The following is a 23,541-nucleotide window of genomic DNA, read 5'->3' on the forward strand; positions in this document are numbered from 1 at the left end:
AAAAAAAAAAAAATAGTGGAACGATTGACACTTATCATAATTTTAGTGGGTAAAAATATTTGCATGTTTAAAAGTATGAGGTAATTTAATTTCTTTTATATTAAATGTTGTCCATTATAGCCCATTAAATAACATCATGCGCCCTCACATGAGGATCAATTTCGTCATTTTATCTCTATTTCCTCCCAATGTTTTCTCTTCAATAATGTTTTCAATATCATTTCTTCCCTAGACTTCCCCATTTTTTATTTGCGATCGACCAAAACTGCTACCAAAAAATCGAAGAAATTGTCATTTTTGTTGGTGGAAATTTAAATCATGGCTGAACTTTAAACCTGATAGACAATTTTGGTCTTGTACGAGTGGACCGAAATGCCGCTTTATCAGGGTGGGTCAACCCACCAATGTTCTTCAAGTCTGTGGACATTGTTTTGAGGGTTGTTGTGGTAAAAAGACAATCTTGAAAGGTCACTTGCAAATGCAAGGATCTACAGAACGTTCAATCTAAGTAGGGTAATTTTTAAAAAAAATTTATCAGTTATTACTTGAAAGTTAAATGATAACAATATTGTTATTTTTAATAACATATAGTTAATTATTTTATTATATTATAGAATTATGATCGACTGAAAACCTAAGTTTACCGTTAGCACCTTGTTGAATTGATTTTGATTTTTGAAGACACAATAGTGAATCCATGTTTCGTTTGATATTATACCCCGTAAAAATACATATACAAAACGATAAGTTCACTTTACAAATAAAAAAGATGATTTTGCCCATGATTAGATACATTTTAGCATAACAACCTTTTACGGGATGATCAAAAGAGAAGGAAGGGTAAATTAGGAAGATTGTATTCGAGTATTTTCCTTTCAGGGTGAGCTCTATAAACAAACATACTATGGACATGACAAAAAGTAGGTAGTAATAGTATATATTTCATATTACTATTCTTCTTCTTCATCGTCAAGACCTGGTATGTATTCCAAACTCACATCGAAAATGACAGGACTATTTGCAGCGACTCTAGGCCGTCCTGGAGCTGAAGTTAGGCCCTTGGGAAATGCCAACTACATCAACACAAAAATCACATAATTATAGAGAAATTAAATATCCTTCTATTTTTTGTTCCTACTTACCATGCTGCCCATATAAAATTGTGACACGTGTCATATTTTGGATAAGATTAATAATATTTTAATACACTTGTCATCATTTCAAATGAGTAGAAGGATATATAATTTCTCATAATTATATCATCCTACTTTTATTTATTTATTAATTATCGCATAATACACTCATTTCTTTTTACTACAACATTGTACTTAAATTTTTGTTATTAAAAAATTTACCTAGTTATAGCATTTTTACTTTCAATTTTTTTCTTATACTTTTCAAAATCTACCATTATGCCAATAAATATTAAATTGTATCAATTGAATAGATTTTTCAAATTATAATCTTGTAATTGGAGGAAATGAGATTGGGATACAATATAATAAGCAAATCAATGAAACTATGTTCTAAGAAAAGAGGGTATTTGTTGATCCATGGAATCCAACACTTTTGGACCAACTGGTTCACTCTTTAATTAAACACAATGCCCCATCTCATCGTCACTATGAATGGTTTTTAAAGACCAAAACCTAACACAAATAAAGACCAAACGTTGACAATAAATAGATTGTTTATATAAAAATTATCAATTAAAGTTTCTAAAAACACGGCATGGATTTTTTATCACCAAAAGGCTAGTTATGAATACTTGGGCCATGTTAAGGCTGGTCAAGAAGATATTTGAGAAAATCACGACAGACTTGGGTAAATTACGTCAAATCTGTAAAAAGTTAGGACTTATTGGGTAAATCGCATTTATCTATTATGTTGTTTTTTTGCATCAAGTAAAGAAGAAGAAACACTCTTATAGCTTATTAGATTAAATCTTATCCCCATTAAGTAAAAAAGAAACAAAACCTTATTATGATTAAATAATGTTATCTGTTTTTCACTTTTTTCTAAAAAGAAGAAACCAATTCTTGTTGTCAATTGTAGCATATATATATATATATATATATATATATATATATATATATATATATATATATATATATATATATATATATATATATATATATATATATATATATATATATATAAACAAACTTACAGATCCTGGAACATATAGTCGACGTTTTCCTCCAACCTTCATGCTTAGAATCCCTTCATCGAGTCCTTTAACAACCTGCATTCAGCGATTTCAGTCACTATCCAATTCCATGGTGGTAACACAAAGGGCTAAAACAGGGCTAGCTTATAATGCTGTTTAGTTTCGGAACATCTTCGACACTTGAGGGACTAAATATGCCAAAAACTAAAAGAATGAAAGATCAAAAAATTTCTTATTAAAACATAGTATACTATTTTCAATTGCTCTAAAATCCAAATGTATAAGGCAATTGTACTTTGAAAAATCTACCATGATTACCGATCGCTCTAATTGCAAAAAAAATTCAAAGTACAATGCTGTAATCAGAAATAAGTTGAAACTTGAAAGTACAATGTTGCAATAAAGAAAATGAAAGTACAATGTTACAATCAATAGGAAAACTGGAAAGTTCATTTCTATTTCTTGCATTTAGGCATTGATAAAACAGAGTACAATGTTACAAACCAAACGAAACCATTTCAGCTTATGTTAACAAAAAAAGAAAAACCAAATGGAACTTACTTGACCTGAGCCAACACGAAATATGTAAACCTGACGCTTTTCCAGAGAGCTGAAATTTTCCAAGAACCTAACTACTTCAGTAGAAGCCAAAGGAGAAATGACAACTTATAAAAAAAATAATAATAATAATAATAAAAAAAATAAAAAAAATAAAAAAAAAAAAAAAAAAAAAAAACACACATCAACATGTGACTTGATATCTGATATCTGATTGCTGATAGAAAGAGAAGGGCATGTTGTATGGAAAGCCAAAGAATAGATTACTGGACAATTGTTGTTGATAACCAAAAATAAGGGAGTGTTTGGTTTGGTTTGGTTCGTGGAATTGGAATTTGAGATTCCATCCCTTGGCTTGTTTTGAAAACTATACAAAAATACAAAATTCTATCATTGATTTTGAAAACCATTTTCACTCACATGTAGGCAGGCCATAAACCATTTTCTCTTACCAAACAAACTTATAAACTTACAACTATAAAAATTCCATATGAAAACAATGGAAAACAAAACGAGTAGGTGGTATTGGTAACAGGGTTCTTAATTAATGATACAAGTGTCGATCATTGTACTCACAGATACAAATTTATAACAAGAGTTCAGTCAGCAAATGACCTGTCGAATACTTGTCCAGATGGAACCATTGCTACATAGTTTGCAGCCACCTGAAATCAGCAACAATGATATGATATCAGACACAAGATTTATAGGGCCATTTTCATTCATGTCTTTTCCACTTTTTTCAGATGGACGAAAAGTTGTAACTTTTGTCTCACATCAGTCCTAGTCCAAACACAGTAAAAGTCCTGTTGTTCTGTTTGTTTGTTATGGCTGGAATAAAGCATAATACTGTTTTAGTTACAATTTTAACTTTAATCACCATGTCCATACCTGATAACCAACAGGGGGAGTAGGGCCAGAACCAACTTTTATATCCTTGTATTGCAAACCAGACTCTGTAGTTATCATAGGCACCTTCATAACCTCAAAATATGCATATATAAGTACAACCCATAAAACATATTGATAAGTAGATGAATTGAATGACCTTACATGCTAATACTTGGAATAAACTTGTATAACTTGTTGATTTTGTTTCACTTAGTCGCCTAAACATGTTCTAAGAGATTTTATCCTCAGCTTCTTAAAATTGGTTTATTTTTTTCAGGTGGATGAGCAATTGTGTGTAAGATATCAGTTACCATTGTAAAACAAAATTGAATATAACAACAACAAAAAAAAAAAAGAAAAAAAGAAAAAAAAAAAAAAAAACGGAAAACTACAAGCTTGAAATGAAAACTACAATCAAAATTAATACAAGAGTAAATTACACGAATGGTCCTTATGGTTTGGGGTAATTTGCACGTTTGGTCCCTAACTTATTTTTTTAACTTGGAAGGTCCTACGGTTTGTTTTTGTTACGTGCTTGGTCACTACAGTTTGTTTTTGTTACGCACTTGGTCCCTGTCTTACCTAAAACGACTATTATTTAAATAAGAAAAAATGGTGGGGTAGGTAAGGTAAGGTGAGTGGGGTGGGGTTGGGGGTGTGTTTACTTAAATAAATTAAAATATCAAGGGAAAAATAGTATATTTAGGTAAGACAGGGACCAAGCGCGTAACAAAAACAAACAGTAGGGACCTTCCGAGTTAAAAAAATAAGTTAGGGACCAAACACGCAAATTACCCTAAACCATAGGGACCATTCGTGTAATTTACTCTTAATACAAACTATTGCAATTTTAAAATTCCAATACCATGTCTAGGCTTTTATATTTTCATTATGCCAGCATCTTTAAGTCTAAATGGTTTCTTTCCTATATTGCATAAATGCATTCTTAACACTTTAGTGCACTTTCCATAACGGAAGGGCCTTGGCTTCGGGTAGGATATCTAGAGCATATGCAATCCTCAATATTTTCAAAAAGGGGTTTTGTTTTGGCAAAGAGGGCACACATTTTTCAAAAAGAGTTCAATGCACATTTATGCAACAATGTGGTTTTCTATAAGAATTAAGAAATATGCAAGGATGTTTCATTTAAGGACCAAAAGATCAATATAATACCAATAACAATTAAACCATGGTAACATAATTGAAACACTACTACTTAAATATGTAAAAGACAAAACATTGTGGCATAAATAAGTATTTAACTAGTTCCAGGTCCTAAGGTGGTCACAATGTTGTGTATCGTGGTCTTAAAATGAAGTTTGGACACATTTCTTGCATAATTGGGAAAAAAACGTGAGGCATAAATATGCATTCAAAACCCTTTCATAAACTACCTAACCACAAGTAGAGGGATATATGCAATCTCACCATACATTTTCAAGCTCCTTCTCGCAGGTTTCATCACATAGTCTTGGTATCTCTTGTGGTGGCAACCCAGCTGCCTTGGCATTTAAAGACTGAATTAGAAGGCTTGAAGCACTAACAGTAATAGCTAATCCAATTCCAATCACATCCCGCCTTTTAATTAATGCCATGTCATCCTCATACCCATACCCAACACTTTGTGAAGCTTTCGCCCTAAGTCCCAAACTCAGATATTTTGCAGGAACTCTTCTTGGTCTGCCTCTGGTTATTTCATAATTATTGGAGAATTTCACAGCAACAGAAGAACCTGCTATGTAGCAAGACTAGTTCATTAACTATGTATTTCATGTCCATACAAGTAAGATACTATTGTCCAAAATGTAATGATTCAAGAGCAAATGAATATGGTTTCTTGTTTGATCCATGAATCATCTTTTTGGTTCCTAAATATCAGTTTAAGTTTAACAAGAGGATGCATTTAAACTAAATCCCCCATTGGTCAGTTAATCTTCAGTTTAAGTTTACATATTTCTCCATATCCCTTGCCTTTCCTTCCCCAATGAACACCATCACATCTATTTGTTCATGTGAAATATGCATATAATCTCTAATTTCTATCAAAATTGCAACAATGTGCATTACCGCAATGCTTCCTTCTTTCCATATATTGTTTAACCTAAAATTACTCAATTTCCCATTAAGAATTCGTGAAAACGGAAATGTTAACGGCTCGTTCAGACTAGCGATCGAGAGCAAGGATATATGTATTACCTAGTGGAAGAAGGAGAGAGGCGGACGCCATTCTTGATCCAGATATGAAGTGAGTATTGTTGAGCGAGCTCGATTTGGAAGACTGGATAATGGAATCAGAGGAATGGTCACCTTTCTTTTGATAAAGAAACAAATAGCGATAGCAAATGGTTTAGGAAATTAGAGGCGTTAGAAAACATCTCAAAATAAAAAAATAAAAAAATTATATTAGAAGAAAGACAAAACTGCAGAAATGGTCCCTTTAGTTTCTCAATTTCTTTGGATAAGGTCTAAAAAAAGTTTATTAGCAAAAAATATTCTTATTTGATGGTTTTGTTATGGTTTTAGTCCTTATCTCGTATTGTTTAACAGTTTGGCTGTTAGTTTTTTGAAAATGATAGTTTTACATTTTTGCAGTTGTATCTTGACAAGATCGCAAAAATGGTATCTATGATATGTATTTTTTGGAGTTTTAGTCCAAACCTCGACTTTTTAGATTGGTGGTTCTTTTGAAGTAGTTTCGTTGCGTTTTTGATCCCTTGGTAAACTAAAATGACTGTAATGCCTTTCTGATATTTTTTTTTAATTTTTTTCTATTTTTTTATGTCAATATGGAACGACGCCGTCAATACCAGCTATCAACGGCTAGAGTGACTAAAATAAGAAAAATAACTAAACAAATTCAGTCATTAATGATTGCTTAATCAAAATATAATGACAAATAAATCAAAAGAAAATGTCCAATAACTAAAAATGATCTTAACCTATTATTAAACTATTAAAATTGGCAGCTAGTGGTTGTTGAACGAAAAAGTTACAGAAAAGGCCAAATATGCAACACAAAAGTTTAAGAAAATTTTGTAAGTGATCACAAGTTTGTGCTTACCTACAAGAAGAGCTTCTAAAATCATTGATGATCAAATTCCAAATGTTTGCATGATGATGGAACCTGGTTTTCAAACGCCTCATGAAGTTCAAACTAATTTTAAAAAAGAAGCCATGGATGAATATATGAGGACAACAAACTATGGTGATGTGGAATATATTCATGCTCCTATATCAATTGATTATTCCATTAAAGTAAAACCACAAGTTGAAGATTTACATTGATGGAAAAACCGAGATGGGCTATGGTAAAAAGAAACTGAAAACCTGTTCAATTTATATAAGATTTACTCATGCTGAATTGGTACTTTCCCTATTCCAATTACTTTGAGAAAATTTCCATCTCCACAATGTGTCAATTGACCACAGTTAACATAACAGAATCAGCTCTATTGGTTGACCAAATAACTGCAACCACTGTTGATTTCCTAACAGCAATCAAAATTCAAAAGCTTGTGGTGAATGTCAAAAAGACTTGAAAACGCCAAAGTCAATTTCTATTATGACTTTCATTTCATGTTGGCTTCAATTAAAAATGTCGCTGATTCCACGCACAAATGTCACAACTGTGGAGGCAAAGGCAAATCACATATGGCTAGTGATTCCACTAATAAACGATTATGATGTTTTATTTGTTGAAAAACATAACTCAAAATGTCCAGTCTCCATAATAAGCAAGCAGATGCTTTGGTCAACAAACAACATGAGAAGATGAATGAATATCAAAATGCCCTCAGAGGGCTTGAACCTAATATCTCTCTCTGTCTCTCTCATGTATGGATGGATTATCATCTTGTTCACCATTAGGGAAAGAAATAACAAGTATGATGAATGAATATCCAATTTCCTTTATAAGAAACAGAATTACAAGTTTACAACATAAAGGCTATGTGGATCTAGGTGGTGCTTTTGCTTGTTTCATTGTCATAGCCTGACGCCTTACCTGTTCTTCCAATTATGAATGGCTCTGGCCCATTACTATTACTATTCATGTCAAGACCTTGAAAAGACCGAGAAGCAAAAAACTCTAACCCTGATCTTGCACTTCCCTTAACCATCATCTTATCATCCTTACCACGCTCCTGCAGTGCACTTTCTGAATTCACTAAAGAAACAACTCCATCTTCATCTCCACCATTCATATCTGCTTTAAAATAAATAATACAAGGGTTAAATTAAATTAAATTAAATTAAATGCAAACAGTAGCAATGTACTTTGCACAATTATAGCGAAATCATCCTAATACAAAACAAGTTTTAATGTTATAATCGGTTAGACTTTGTAAACAAAAAATAAAACAACTACAATGCTATAAGTGATAGACTTTTATTTATGCCTTCATACGAGAAAAATTGAAGGAATTGATACAAAAATAAATGGAGATTGGTTTACATTGTTATTTCTTGCATTGCATCTAGTCTTATTTATGCAAAAAGTCAGATACATTTTTGTCTTTAAAACAATAATATAATTTCTATTACAGTTACAGATGCCGAAAAATACCAATGAAAGAGAATCCTTTATTTATCTGGACATAAACTTTACATCTTCTCCACAACTCAACCCAACCCGACAACAAAAGAACATGTAACAGGATAGCACTTGTACTTTTACAATTTGATGGATTTAGTCGCTCAGTTATAATCTATATAGTATTGTATTTTTTTTCAACCATCTAAGTAAAAGATCTTTCCAGTTTACCTGATCTTAGGGTACAATACGGAAAGCACAACCCACTAGCACCATCTTATCAATTTTTATTTCATAAAAATTAAAAAAAAATGGTGAAAGTGCAATGTGCTTATATCTGCATTTTGCCCCTTCTTAAAACCAGGTAACTGATTTTAAAAACAGTAAAGAAAAAGTATAATGGTTTAATATAGAAAATAATTAATCAGACATGACACTTAGTTTCTACTTTCTAGGATTATTTTTGTACAGACGGTAGTAGTGTAGCATTTTCAGGTGGGATAAAAAGTTGAAATTTATTGTATCTTAGTCACAAGTAAGATGTGACCTAAAAGAAACAGAAATACCTTGTTGGAAATCAGGATCTTCTATGTAAGCACCTTTAAGGAACGAAAAGCGTGCTTCTTTTCTTGGCATGGGCATCATGTCCATACCGACCGCAGCCAACTCCTGAAATTCCATTATGTATTTTCCGGTCCACTCACTTCCCCTGAAACATGCATGTAAACATGTTATGTTAATACTTAATACTAACAAACATCGCAACCTACTTTACTCTTGCTACCAATATTACTCTATTAACCTACTTTTTTTTTTCTCATAATAGCATTTTATTTAGCAATAATTGTAATGTCCTTATATTTTTTACCTATAATAGCAATGTCCTTATATTCTTTTTTTTTTGAGTAAATTACACAAATGGTCACTATGGTTTAGGGTAATTTGCGCGTTTGGTCCCTAACTTATTTTTTTAACTCGGAAGGTTCCTACTTTTTGTTTTTGTTGCGCATTTGGTCTCTGTCTTACCTAAAAAATACTATTTTTCCATTTATTTAAATAAACACACCCTAACCCCACCCCCCTCACATTTCCTTACCTACCTCACCATTTTTCCCTATTTAAATAATAGTCTTTTTAGGTAAGACAGGGACCAAACGCGTAACAAAAACAAACAGTAGGGACCAAGCGCGTAACAAAAACAAATAGTAAAGACCTTCCGAGTCTAAAAAATAAATTAGGGACCAAGCGCGCAAATTACCCCAAACCATAGGGACCATTTGTGTAATTTACTCTTTTTTTACTAATAATAGTAATAGCAATGTTCTTTATCTTGAAACCAATATAGGCAAATTTGTTACACATTGCTATTATGAGGAAGAAATTGTACATATGCTGCTGCCTATTATGTGTAAGTACATTGCTATCATGGGTAACATAAAGCAGGCTTTATCAGTGAAATTTTTCTAAGTACGTAGCTTTTGTGGGTATATAAAAGTAGCTGGGTACATTTCTATTGGTAGCAAGAATATAGTATGTTGCTATTTTGCTACAATTTTCCATAATACTAAAAGTTGAAAGTGATAAACAGAGGAGGATGGTATAAGTCCTATTTCGGTACCTGTTGAAAGCGAGAATAGCTTCAAAAGGAGTAATAACAGGAGCCAAGAAATCTTTACTATCCAAAAGAGCAGTTTGTGCACAAGAGATATAGATGAAGACATTACACTGCAAAATTGGAATTTAAAGGAATTGGTATCTGCAAGATTTGGAATGTAAATAGTGGCAAATATACCAACTGGCCTTTTCAGATTTCTTCTTCACGAAACTTTTTTTAAATATGTACTTGCAAAAATATCTAAACCACTTGTCTTCATGAAACTTATTTTAGGTAATAATTCATATTAGTACACATAAAAACAAATTACAAAACAGATATTAAACAATGAATAAAAAAAAGAGAAAACCAACATACTATGATGTTAGTAATAGAGTTCAGAAATGGTATTCCAATTTTGTACCCATGCAACCAATTCCGACCGATTAGCTAACCAAAAATTTCCTCAGTAATTTTCATAATCCATCATGATAATTATTGCAAGAAATGGAAATAAAGTTAACAGAACCACACAACAAAATAAGTGATAATAATTTACAAGAAGATTGTAAAGTTTACCTCTGGAAAGTTGGCAAGTTTTGAAGGATTTGGTCTTCCCATGACAAGTGTGTAGGCCTTCTTCCCAGCTCTTGTAATCATCTCTTTTATTTGATGGATCATACTTAGATATCCAGCTGCATATACAACAAATCAATTAAAATAACATCTTTATTATTATTATTATTATTATTATTATTATTATCATGTTATTCAAGTAACAGATACAACAAATAAAACAGATAAGCTCATATATAACATAATATAACAAACATACCAACACCAAGTGTTCCCACCAATATTCCTACAATTTCAGCATCTTTTGCTTTCTCAACCAGGTAATATCTGCATAAACATTATAAAGATGAGAGACTGTTCGAGTAGTAGTAAGATTAACATACATGTTTTTTCAATTTTTGTACAGACAGTTAGTTAAGCGACAAAAAGTACCTACGCTTGAGAATTCTTCGTTGTTGAGACGTATCTGTTAACATTTCATTTTCTGTTGCATTGTATCTCACTGAAAAGTTACCCATAAATAAATAAATAAATAAAGAGATAAAAAAATGACTAATTATCAGAAGAAAATATAATCACAATCAGATAACTAGTTGCTTAAAAGTATAAGAGATTCCAATCCCTGTCCCAACTTTATAGTCGGTACACAAAATTGAAATCGGTCTCAAGGGAAAAAGTGATGTATAGTTAAAGTGGCTGAATGAGTAATGATGTGTGTTTCTTTTCTAGACTGAATAAACCAGCCTTACATTCAAAAAAAGCAAAAGTTTAAACAGTATTAATCAACAGAGGAAAAAAGAAGAAAGGTAGCTTAAGTAAAAAAGAGGCAAGCATGTATAGCTATACAGATAGAAGAAAGGTAATTAAGTGAAAAGTATTTGAATACCTATTTCACAAGCGTTGAAGGTAAGTACAATATTCGCAAAAGCTGAATTATCAGGCCCGATAAAACACAATGAGTAGTCATCCATAGTGTGACCCTCATTTAAACTCCAAAACAATCCCCCGATCCTATAAGTTGTTGTTGCTGCATCTCCATTCATTTCAGAACCTTTTGTTGGACTTGGACTTGGAATCATAGCTTGACTCATAACATCCGCAAAATGCAGTTTACATCTTGCTGATGCTGATGCTGATGCTTCTATAATTATATCTTTTAATGCATGCTCATATTCCAATCCAAAAAGGACCTTCATTTACTCACCAACAAAACTATATTAATAAATGTTTACGGAACCAAAAAATTTTAAGGAATGTGATCCCTTAATTCTCAAGGACATAACGGAGCAATATAACCCACTTTTATTAATGGACACAAATCTTCCACCAAATTTATTTTCCAAAACAAACTAGAAAATATATCTTATTTGGGGTTTAATAAATATAAAGTTTATTCATTATAGCTAAAGAATGTGTAAAACTGTAATATTGCAATTTATACATGCTAACCAAACATCATCATATAATGGAATGTGATCACTTATTCCATTACTTGGCATTCTATTCCATCAAACCAAACAGACCCTTCAGAGTTACAAACTGTACAAGTTGAGAACTATAAAATCCTAAGGAAAAGATGGTATGTGCATCTATTAGGTCGGCATCATGACTTGAATGATTATTGATCCCAATCAAAAGAAACAAAATGGTATTAAATTGTTTTGGAAGTGATTAGTACCTATATCTCAAAACCAAATTCAAAATTTATAATTTAAAAAAAAAAAAAAAAAATCTACTTTCAACCACAAGTTCAAAAAAGTAAAGTTACTCAACTTACCATTACAGGCTTCGTAGTAGACGATGCATAATCGCACAGATGTTTAGCACAGTTAGATGCATTTATTGGAGCTTTCCCGAAAACGAAGAATGCCGGAAGTTTAGTTGTCCTAATATGAAGAGCAACACACAATGAAACTCAGCAGCTTAATAGCACTTATTCCAAAAAGAATTAGATATCTTTTTTTTCCCCATAAAGTCTTGTATGGGGAAAGTGGCTACATGGATAATGATGTTTGATTGTATGGATAAAGTGTTGTATACAAAAAAGTTTTTTTCTTTTCTAGACTGGAATAAACTATGACTAAATGACCATTTTACCCTTCCATTCCAGCAGCAAATTGGAACAATATTCATCAATGTAACATGAGATGGGTTTAGAGGGAAAAAAGAAGGGAAATTAGGTAAAGGATTGATGTCTTCATACAATAAGCCAGGTTTTTTAGCTTACTAAATTAAGTGCTTAACCAACCCATTAAGCACATTCAGTAAAAAAAAATCCCCTGTGTATCTCAACAACTTCTACTTCATTTTGCCCCATTAAGAGTTGTCCAGGTAAACTGTTATCTGAATAAATGATGTTTGGAAAAGGACAACCCACTTGGGGAAAAGGGAAGGCAAGGGCAAATTTGTGAAAATTACAACTTAATAGCAACACCTCTCTATTAAGTCAATTTTTCTGCATTAAGTCTAAAAGAAACACTCACTCATGAGTCATGACTCATGTATAGCTTACTTAGCTTACTGGTTTGAGTCCATTAAGTCAAAAAGAAACAGCACCTAAAAAAGACTATAAATGTAATGTACTCACGGGCTTAGACAGGTATGTCCATAATGAATGACACAGTCGGCATTAATGTGAGATGCACCAACCTCATCAACACAGCAGCTACCATAAGTAGTATCAGCCATTACATACAACCCAATATCCTTCACTTCATTATCGTCTCCTTTGCAACATAACCCAAAAAGCGCATTACGTAGAGCGCCCACAACTCGAGTGGAGTCCTTTAGCAGTTCATCGGGGAACTAAACATTAAAGAAATTGAGTCAGTCTCGAAATTATTAACAGATCAACGTGAAACTGTTCTAACTTTCTTTTCACATGGCAACACTGATTCAACTCAATTCGTAATTTTGAACTACCAGTTGTTAATTTAAAAATATAAAACAATAAGTTTAGGCCTAATTCCGTAAAAAGTTATAAACCAACAAACAAACTCTATAGCAGAGAAGCTAGGGAATCAGCCAAATTCGGCGTTTAATCTGGTTGAAGCGAACTCATCTTTGCTTCATGTACTAGGGCTTTGCGTGAATATTTAGAAAATGAAAATTGAACAGAGCACCCATACATGGAGTACCTGTAAAGCTACCCTTTTGAACTTATTGCTGCGAATGAAGGTGGCAACGCGCGAAACCTCGTATTTCGATTCGAAATCCATAGGAGAAGAAGAAAGAACAACGTCAAGATGGTGAAAAACGAAAACCTTGGAGTTTTAGGCTCAATTATATAGTTATATATTATATATGTGAACAAACAGCCTATTCATAGATCTTGTGCTTAATTTACGATCTACAAGATTGGGCCAAAGACTGGTACTTTTGGTAACTTCAAACTAAGCACAAGGCCCGTTTTCTCTAAATAAGGGCATATTAGTTGAAAATGAAAAATAAGTTGATAATTTAAAATTTAGTTATCAGATGAAATACTAACTAAAAGATATCAAATGACATAAATTAATCACGGATTAATTTGAAATTTTTTGAAAAAGTTCTTGAAAGCTAGTTTAAATGATTTTTATAAAAACTAGTTTTTAAACTACTTTTTAGTTTGTCGAATATGAAAAACTTTTTAAAAAATCAAAAAATAAAATAGTTGTGGTGCATCAAACACAACTAATAGGGTATAGCTTAGCCTGAAGCTATATACACTCACTATACCGAACCACGTATATACCGAACTATGCATGAGTACCGAACCATAAAAGATAACGACTAAGATACAAACTAACATCATAACAATGTTATAGTACATTGGGACTCAAAGAAAACATGTATTGTGATCAGTGGCGGATGCAGCCTGTTTTAGTAGGGGTATCACTCGTACTTCAAGCAGGTGCACCTAATAGAAAAAAAAATCTACATTGCGTGTCAAAAATTGAGCAGTGGTCTGGTACCCTAAATGCCCCACTAAGGTCTGCCACTTATTGTGATATGTGACTGGTAGATCCTTTGAACAACGAGAAGCAATTGTTAAACGGTTAACAAGTACATATGAGTGTACCTTCGGACATACAATCATTAATGCAATAAGATGGTAAACATGATCGGTACAAGAATAGGTCATAGCCTCCTAAATATCAACTATAAATAACTTACGAGAATCACTTTACAAGGTACATGAATAGATACACCATTCTATTAAGCTTCATTTGGATTTCAACATACTCTCTAAGAATATTTTCTGACCTTATCATTAGAGCGTTGGCTCAGGATTCCCTCCCGACCAATCAACTTACGAATTGTTTGTTGTCTGGAGGTTAACCTAATCGTGAAGAAGTCAATAACTCTCACAGATAATGGAAGGTGAACCCTGAGGCACATCAAGTAGCATCATCTGTGGGACTCCACAACAAATAGTTGTCACACCCCTGGCCAGTAGCGGAATTGTCGGGTTGTATGTCTGTGACAACCCGAAATTTTCATTTGTACGAGCTCTACAGTCAAACACTTCAACTGAAAAGTCAAATTCATTCTGCTAATTTTTAGCACGGTTTAAAGTTCGTTTGGGTGTTTTAATATTAATTCTTCGAAAGAATAAATGAAATGAAGTATACTTTAGGATTATTTTGTGCATCATTTGAGTCGCAAAACTCCAAGAGTTTGGAGTTTTCGGCCCAAAATAGTGTTAGGGTCGAAAACCCTAAAGGGTATATAAATGACACTTAGTCATTTTTGACATTTTTCCCATTTCCAAGTCAAGAACAATTCTCTCTCAAGTATCATCCAAAGATTTTTCGAGATCTTCAAGATTGTAAGTGTTTCCTTCCTTGTTTAGTCAATCTCTTCCTTTATCTAGTGATCTTGTAACACCGAAATTTTCAAAACAAAATTTTCATCTAGATCCGCTTATCTCTTTAACACTTTTCATAAAAATCTCATTTTATTTAAATTACAAATCATGACTCTTTTGTTCAATCAATTAATAAACCAGGATCCTCCAAAACAAACGCTTCCTCGAGTGTGTACAATCGAGCCGGTGTCGTCCCGTGATCCTGTGAAAACCTGAAACATATAACACAAAACTTTGTAAGCATGAAGCTTAGTGAGTTCCCCAAAATGCCACACATATCACATACTAGCCACTCGAGGCTATAACTCTGCGGGCCCTTGGGCCCTAACTCTGTGGACACTCTGGTCCTAGCTCTGTGAACCTTCCGGCTCTCACTCTGATATACTCTGCTATACACACGGCATAAATCACATAGAAATAATGCAGTGCAACACATCACATAAATAGCATATAATAACTCTGTCATATAACTCTAATTACCACTCATGGTAAAGTATAGTGAGAAGACTCACCTCAAATGAAGTCGGATGAACTCTCGTGCTCAACGTCCCGACATGGCCTCCTCCTATTATTCAAATAACATCCCCAATCAACACTCTCTCATTGTCTCAACTCTAAAGATTGGGTAGAAGACCATTATACCCTTCCCTGAATTTTCTTAAGTCAGTCTTGACCAAAACCCTAAAGTCAACGAAAGTCAATGGTTAAACTTTGACCCGGCTCATCGAGTGCACATGGGTGACTCGACGAGTCCACACGTGACCATGGAATCCTCCTTCTAGCCTCGCTTGACACATCGAGCCAACCCCTTGCTCGACGAGTTACGCTTGGTATGAATCGCAGGGCAACCCCGACTCGACTCATCAAGTCCTCTCATGAACTCGGCGAGTTACTCCCATGACAATACTTATCTGGCCTTCTGAGGTCAGATCCGTTCCTTTAATCCATAAATCTGACTTCCCTATGACCAATAACCACGAAAAGGTCGAATCTTGGTACACATGCAAGGCTCTCTATGCTTATTTTGGTGAAATCCTTCATATCATGACAACCCTAACTCATAACTCCAAGGAAAAGGCATAAAGCAGAATGCAAGGGACTCTCTGGACCTCTTAAGGTCCAGATCTAAGAATCATTTCACCATGGGACCTCTCATACTCTAGATTCAAGCTAAATAAAGCATGAAGAAACCCTGGATTCATGAAATGATGGAAGATTTGAGTCCCACAAGACATCCCAACTCGAAATCCTTCCTTTCCTTTGCTAAGACACCCCAAAGGATGATGAATTAGCCATCCTCTTGCACCACAAGCTTCCTCTCTGCTCTCTATGGTTTCTCAGGGTGTAGTGGCCGCAAATGAAGGCCATAAGGACCTTTAAATAGGACCCAAACCTGAGAAATTAGGGTTTCTTTGCCCAGTACCTACTCAGCGAGTCCCTCCTCTGACTCTTCGAGTCCACTCATTAAATCCGCGTGAAAAACCCGACTCGACTCGGCGAGTTGGATCCTCAACTCGTCGAGTCTCTCCTTTAATCAAAAGAATAAATCACACAATAATAACCCTAAAAATCCGTATGTTACAGATCTTACATGATTTCATCCATGAAATCATTCCGTTTTCTTAGATCTTCAAGTGTTCTCCAAGAACACACACTAGTGTTTTGGGCCAAAAACACCTTCTTTGCTTCCATATTGTAAGTATCTATCTCCTATGTTTTTATATAGTAAGGATACTTAATTTAGGGCCTTGAAAACATCCATTTATCCAAGAACAAAGGTGTTTTCGATCTAGTGCATCTCCTTAGACCGAAAACCCTTATGAAAGGCGCAAAATGACTTTTAAGCCGTTCCTAATGCTTAGTTTTGAGTCTAGAACACTTATTTGCTTGTTGAAAGCCCTTGGAAATCACCTTATGCATCAAAGATCAAGAGTTTTCGGCCAACCATATGGACTGAAAACCTCTTGGACCGAAAACCATATGGACCGAAAACCCCAAGAAACATACCACTTGGACCGGAAACTCCCTTAAGTAGCTATACAACCCTTAGATGCAACCCTTGGTACTTCTAGCACTTGAATCAAAGTGTTTTTCCATGTCCTCGGGTGTCTTAACTTGGTTAATTAATTGTTAAATGACTAATTGGATACATATATGTGTTATTATATGATAAATAAGATTCGTGTGTGCGCTCAAGTCTTCACTTGACACTTAGCATCCTATACCATCCGTTCATCCAAACCACTCACTACAGGTGAGTTCATACCCCTTAATCAACCTTTTAAATGATTTTAAATGCTTTTATAGGGGGAATACAAGTTGAATATCATAGTTATTATATCAATCACATGTGATTAATAACTATCAAACATATGGATTTACTATACTTTCAAACTATTTTACTAAACAAATGACTTCAAACTGCTTATCAAACTATTTTACATGTTAAACTCTTTACTAAATTCACTTTTATGTATCAAACCTTTTCTATTTCAGCTTTTAAACTTATATACTGTTAAAACCATGTCTATTACATATATAGTTATATAAGTAAGGATTGAAGGACTTAGGACTGCCAACTTACTTCATTTCTTGTTCCTTGTTTGGTTGTGGACTTAGAGTACCCTGTTGTTTGTCGGAGTTTCATTAGATCCTTAGTTATATATTATGTATATACGTATAGATATAAAGACTTTTATCTCAGTTCAATACATTAAGTCATACAAACGATTCTACTAGTAACTATAATAGGTATAGTTAGGGGTATACTACTCATTACTTCTAGTTCCATCAAGCATACAAAGATTCAATTCCTTCATGAGTCAATACATACTATTATGCGAAACTATACAACTATACTATGATGAGAAACTATACAACGATACTATTATGAGAAACTATACAACTATACTATGATGAGAAAATATATAACGATACTACTATGAGAAACTATACAACGATACTATTATGAGAAACTATACAACTATAGCAAGTAAACAGAAGGAACATACACCAACTTAACAATTAGAATACGAGATTTACATATATATGACGCAGATTCCATCGTTGTCATGTTAGTAACCAGAGTCTCTTGGAGGGAGAGCGGGTATTGTGTGTATAGATCTATACGGGACAGACTATCCCGCACCTTGACTATTAGCTACAATCCCCGGCCGACCAAGCCAAGGGGTGACAAATGTCACATTTATTTCGACGTCTTTCATCGTGGTGTTTTACAGTCGTCAATCAGTATGGTTACAAATCTCACCTTATCTTATAATTCATTGGCTTTAAGATAAGTAGTACTAAGGTAGTTTCCACATACAAACTACAGTACCATATCATTTTCTCAATGCATTCGCTTTGTGATCTTTTCACGTAAATGGTAATGTACAAACTATATTTTGTGAATGATAGTCACACTTTGGAAAATTACACACTTTTACAAGAAACGAACATACAAAATAGTCGGGCCTTGGTAGAAGGCTACTTTTAGTAGAATATATAGGATTTTCTAGGAGTTACGAACATTTACAAACATTTACAAACATTCACATACTTTTACTACAAACATTTACAAACTCATATTTCAAATATTGTTACAAACATTTTGATGCAAACAATGACACTAAAATACTCATGAGCTCACCAGCTTTAAAGCTGACAAACTCTTTTAAAATAACTTGTATTCTCAAGACATCAGTAAACAGGTACCGATGCCAGCTTTTGAGAAGATGGAGCGTATTCAAAACTCGTCTTATATTTTGATTTACATTTTTGGTGTCATATAAACTATACCGAACAAACTTGTATTAAATTATATTATTAATGCAATAGATGATGCTGTTTGCTCGTTTACTATTAAGTTGTGTTGTGATATTGTACATGACATCCTCCACCCTAGAACGTTTTCCGCCGTTCCGGTTTTGGGGTGTGACAGATTGGTATCAGAGCATCGTTTATAGTGAATTTAATATATCAACCCATAAAAGATATACTAACTATAAACACAATGGGATTAAAACTCTGACCAAGAGTCTATACTTTTAAATAATAAAATACTTAACTAAGTATACGAGCTTGCATTCATATTAAAATCAGTGTCACAATGACAAATACAAAAGTATTACGATTGTTGAATATCACAAGTATGCTTGGGGATGTATGATCAGTTATGGGAATGGCATAGCCTGGTCAACTATGCTGGTCTGAGAAGTGATTAGCATATGCCCAGGACTGGTTGTGATATGGCAACAAGTCTAAAAATTTACCAACACTACTACAATGATAACAATAGAATAAAACATAAACTTAAAATACTATAGGAGTATTTTGTGTTACTATAATTACTTATTTGAGAACTAAAAAGGTCTTTACTAAGTGGGTCAATAGTTGGTATGTGGATACCCTAAGGTTATATGAGATTAAGGTGTCATAGATCTAGAATCCATGATCTTTGCTTCACTTCCTGTTCCTCGTTTGGTTGTGGACTTGGAGTTAGAGTGTGACAACCCGAAATTTCCATTCTGAACAAAACATATCAAGCCAATAGAAGTTAGAACAGTTACAGTGAAATTCCAGACTTTGGGTATAAGTTTGAGTATTTCAGGTTTAGCACTTAAGGAGATATCAGGAGAGTGGATGCACTAAAGTTTTGTGCAACACTGTTATTCCAATACTCTATGATATTAGAGTCCATTTTGGGAATAAAATATTTTCTGCCAAAAATCCCGGGACTATATATAGAAATTTGAACCATATTCATTCATTAGTTGCATTTCCAACTAGAGAAAAGCCGAATTCTCTCTCACGGATCTTCGGGTTTTTATCCCAAATCATGAGTACTTCTATCTAGTGATATTATATAGCTTATATTGTAGTTTATAACATCAAAATCGGATCAAAATCCCAAGATTTGGGACTTTACCGCTCAAGAACACTTGGAGAGTAACTCCTTTATAAGGGCCAAAGTGTGCCCAATGTCCCTCAAAGCCTTGGAAATGAACCTAGAAGCTACCATTACATGTTTAGACCACAAAATCATAAACATCCTCCCAAGGGAGATTACGGCCGTAATCTCCAAGGGATATGGTCCCAAGGCCGTAAACTCCTCAAAGGAGTTAAAAGGAAGCCCAAACACTTGTTTAAGCCTTGAAGCAATTCACCACTTGAGTTGTATTAATGTTAGGCTTCATTTAGGAACCTTATTGAGAGTTTACAGCCAGGAGTTTACTCCCCTAGGCCATAAACTCCAACATATATGGTCTTTTGAGCATAAACTTCCATGAGAGGTATTGCACTCCTTTGTTGCAACCCATTAGCCTCGTAACACTTGACCAAAGTGTTTCCCTCGCATTAGAATGTTTATACATGTTTAATTAGTGTTTTAATCACTAATTGTTTATATACATATGTCTTCATATGTAATTAGGATCATTGTGTGTGTCTAAAGTCTTCACTTGACACCAAACACTTGTCCGATCCTTCCTTACGATACGGTCCGTTCAATTCCAATCACTTACTACAGGTGAGTTCATACCCCTTAATCAACGTTTTAAATTGTTTTTAAATGTTTTATGTGGGGGGGGGGGGGATATAAGTAGAATCATGCTAGTTACTATATCAATCACATATGATTAGTAAGCAGCATTCAAATGATTGGCTACTCATTAGCCGTTTTACCAAACAGTTTACTTCAAATGTTTTTCATAAACACTTTATGTGTTTAAAACTCCTTATTACACTGTACATTTTACTATGTATGTTTCATTTCAAAATCATTTACAATTGTGTTTCAAACAAATGTTTCTTTATATTAAACTGTTTTATCAAACCCATGCTTTCAAACCATTTTATAGATTGACATCAAGTTGATCTTTTCTTAGATAATAATTATGATCAAAGGTTTTACAAAACTTACTTTATGATTTTATATTATAAATTGCATGCCTATATATGTATATTTATATAAGGAATGTTTAAAGGACTTAGGAAGGCTATCCACCCTATTTCCTTTTCGCGCTTGAGATGTGATCTGGTGGGATATCGGGTACCCGTCCGAAGGCCGTTTAAATATTAGTTATATATCATGTGTACATATATAGTCATAAAGGTCCTTCCAGTTCAGCCAATGCCCTTGGGTAGCAAGGGTATACATCCATGTTCATACGTACCAATTATATTACTAGTAAGCTACCATAGGGGTAGTTTAGGAAGATACTAGAACTATTACTAGAACACGATATCATAGAATGAGTCAGTTCATTCATGAGTGAATACTTGCTAGATAGAGAGAGAACACACATTACAACTAGTACACACAGTACATTACTATACATGCTAGATAGAGAGAGAACACACGTTACAGCTAGCACACGTAGAACATTACAGTACATTACTATACTATTACATAGATATGTTTTACATGATTACACTTACATAAGTACGTTTACATATATACGTTTACATGAGTGCGGTTACATATACTTTGATAGGACAGGCATCATTAGGTGCTATAGCATAGAACAATTTCAGGATCTAACTATACCGATGAATCGCAACGCATTGTGATAGTTATATCGGGTATACATGATCATAGTAATGTGGATGTTCACGGCATGCATACATGCATGGGCGTGTAAAGGTCTCAAAATCCCTTTAACAGGGGAGCGTTTAGCCTGGGATCTAGCCATCACATTATGCCTTATCCCTCAAATAAGGCAATAGGAGTACAGAGGCAGTCACTTATTACAAATACTGCAGTACTTATGAGATTACCCTAGACTTAAGGTAATTAGTACGGTTGTAGTTCGACACTACACCATAGTACCATTTTATTTTCCTATTACATTCACTTCGTGAACATTCACACGATGCACGATAATGTAGAAACTATATTTTTGGTTAATGATAGTCGGGTTTGGGAAAATACACACTCTTACAAGAGACATACACACAGACACTAGATGCCTTGGTAGAAGGATACGATTAGTAGAAAACATAGGGTTTCCTAGGATCAACCAAAACATTTTCATACTTACAGTTTATATACAAACAATTTCTTACATATAAATTAAGACACTAAAATACTTATGATCTCACCAGCTTCAAAGCTGATACTCGTTTTCAAAATTACTTGTATCCTCAGGTCATCAATAGACAGGTACTGATGCAAGGTTTAGAGAAGATGGAGCTCGTTCAAGACTCATCTTTCATTTTGATTTATGCTTTAGTGTCTATTATAATTTAACAGAACACACTTGTATAATAATTATATTATTAATGCAATGGATGATGTTGTTGCTTGTTTACTACTTTTCATTGTTGTGATACTGTACATGACGTCCTCCGCCCCAGAACGTTTCCACCGTTCAATGGTTTTGGGATGTGACATAGAGTAACTTATTCGAAGGTCTATCCTGCTTTGATTTCATATAACTAGTATGCACTATGCAAGTATTGAAGTACTGGTAAGGATCATCTTATAATTATCTTAATTAGCACGTCTATTTATGTAAGATTCTTATATCCCAGTTATCGCATAGATAACATGGCTGGACCCCATCCCCACGACGACTCGTACTTCCCGAACGAAGGCAATGTTAGATGGTTTGGAGAAGAGCCAGAAAATGAGCATTCAATCCGTTTGGGTGATCATCATGTAGAAGGCTTCTTTGATGGTTCCAACTTCGAGCCAGAAGTCAACAACCTACCCATTGTGGCTTAATTCGGTCCCAAATCCTAACCCCCGTCAGGCTTTTCAAGGCTCGACGTCTGCATGAGTGGAATGCTTGGAAACATGGAGCGACGAGCAAAATCATCCCATGCCATTCAATGGAGACCGAAGCTTTTGATGACCTGAGTGAAGGAGGCTCAGCAGACAGAGTCTTGCAAATCCTGGTCCGAAGGGTTGCCCGAAACGAAATCCAGGGCAGGAAAGCTCTCCACCGCATCATGAAGGTTGATGCAAATGCAAGAATGCATACCCTTTTCACCATTCATCTAGAACATGCTCGGGAGAAGGATGCAACAGACCACGAAGCCCTGCTACAAGCACTAGCTAAGACTCGAGTTGAAGTCATAGAACTCCGAGTTCTCCAGAGAGTTTATGCACGACACCTTCTCGACGCAGAGCGTCAACTGGCAGACCTTAGGGTTCGCCCGAGGAATACCCGCTGCTGTTAGAAGATGTCTAGAACATCGTTCTTTTGATTTAAGGAATAGCCTTTGCTTATCTGTGCTCTATGAAGCACTTGTCTGGAAAATATTCCTGTCTTTCAGTACACTATCCAGTCTACTAGGCTGTCAACATTTCCCCTCATATGGTTTGATGTAAGACCTATGTTAGGTCATTTTTCCTGAACTCATATACA

At 34.2% G+C, this 23,541-nt stretch overlaps 2 protein-coding genes across 8 annotated transcripts; both read right to left on the bottom strand.

Annotated features, from left to right (window-relative positions):
* Positions 1-690: 690 nt before the first annotated feature.
* LOC145031062 (FKBP-like peptidyl-prolyl cis-trans isomerase family protein) lies at positions 691-5,976 on the bottom strand. Of its 6 annotated transcripts, none has more exons than XM_078979527.1 (7): positions 5,816-5,973; positions 5,053-5,354; positions 3,620-3,712; positions 3,344-3,393; positions 2,732-2,798; positions 2,171-2,245; positions 691-1,073 (listed from the first exon to the last, which is right to left on the bottom strand). In XM_078979527.1, the coding sequence occupies exons 1-7, from the start codon at positions 5,844-5,846 to the stop codon at positions 951-953; spliced, it is 741 nt and encodes a 246-aa protein (XP_078835653.1). In that variant the 5' UTR covers positions 5,847-5,973; the 3' UTR covers positions 691-950. The 6 variants fall into 6 exon arrangements, with proteins under 6 accessions (XP_078835653.1, XP_078835656.1, XP_078835654.1 ...); XM_078979530.1 differs by having other exon boundaries at positions 2,732-2,780; positions 5,816-5,971; XM_078979528.1 differs by having other exon boundaries at positions 5,053-5,351; positions 5,816-5,970.
* Positions 5,977-7,324: 1,348 nt separating this feature from the next.
* On the bottom strand, positions 7,325-13,597 carry LOC145031064 (diphthamide synthesis DPH2 family protein). Of its 2 annotated transcripts, XM_078979533.1 has the most exons (10): positions 13,458-13,597; positions 12,908-13,125; positions 12,098-12,206; positions 11,207-11,510; positions 10,753-10,822; positions 10,580-10,647; positions 10,324-10,439; positions 9,769-9,875; positions 8,717-8,859; positions 7,325-7,823 (listed from the first exon to the last, which is right to left on the bottom strand). In XM_078979533.1, exons 1-10 carry the CDS (start codon positions 13,536-13,538, stop codon positions 7,576-7,578), a joined length of 1,464 nt encoding a protein of 487 aa, XP_078835659.1. In that variant the 5' UTR covers positions 13,539-13,597; the 3' UTR covers positions 7,325-7,575. The 2 variants fall into 2 exon arrangements, with proteins under 2 accessions (XP_078835659.1, XP_078835660.1); XM_078979534.1 differs by lacking the exon at positions 13,458-13,597 and having other exon boundaries at positions 12,970-13,121.
* Between the last annotated feature and the right edge of the window lie 9,944 nt (positions 13,598-23,541).

This window comes from Lactuca saligna, chromosome 2 (assembly GCF_052625555.1).
Source record: "Lactuca saligna cultivar CGN05327 chromosome 2, ASM5262555v1, whole genome shotgun sequence".
NCBI lineage: Eukaryota > Viridiplantae > Streptophyta > Magnoliopsida > Asterales > Asteraceae > Lactuca > Lactuca saligna.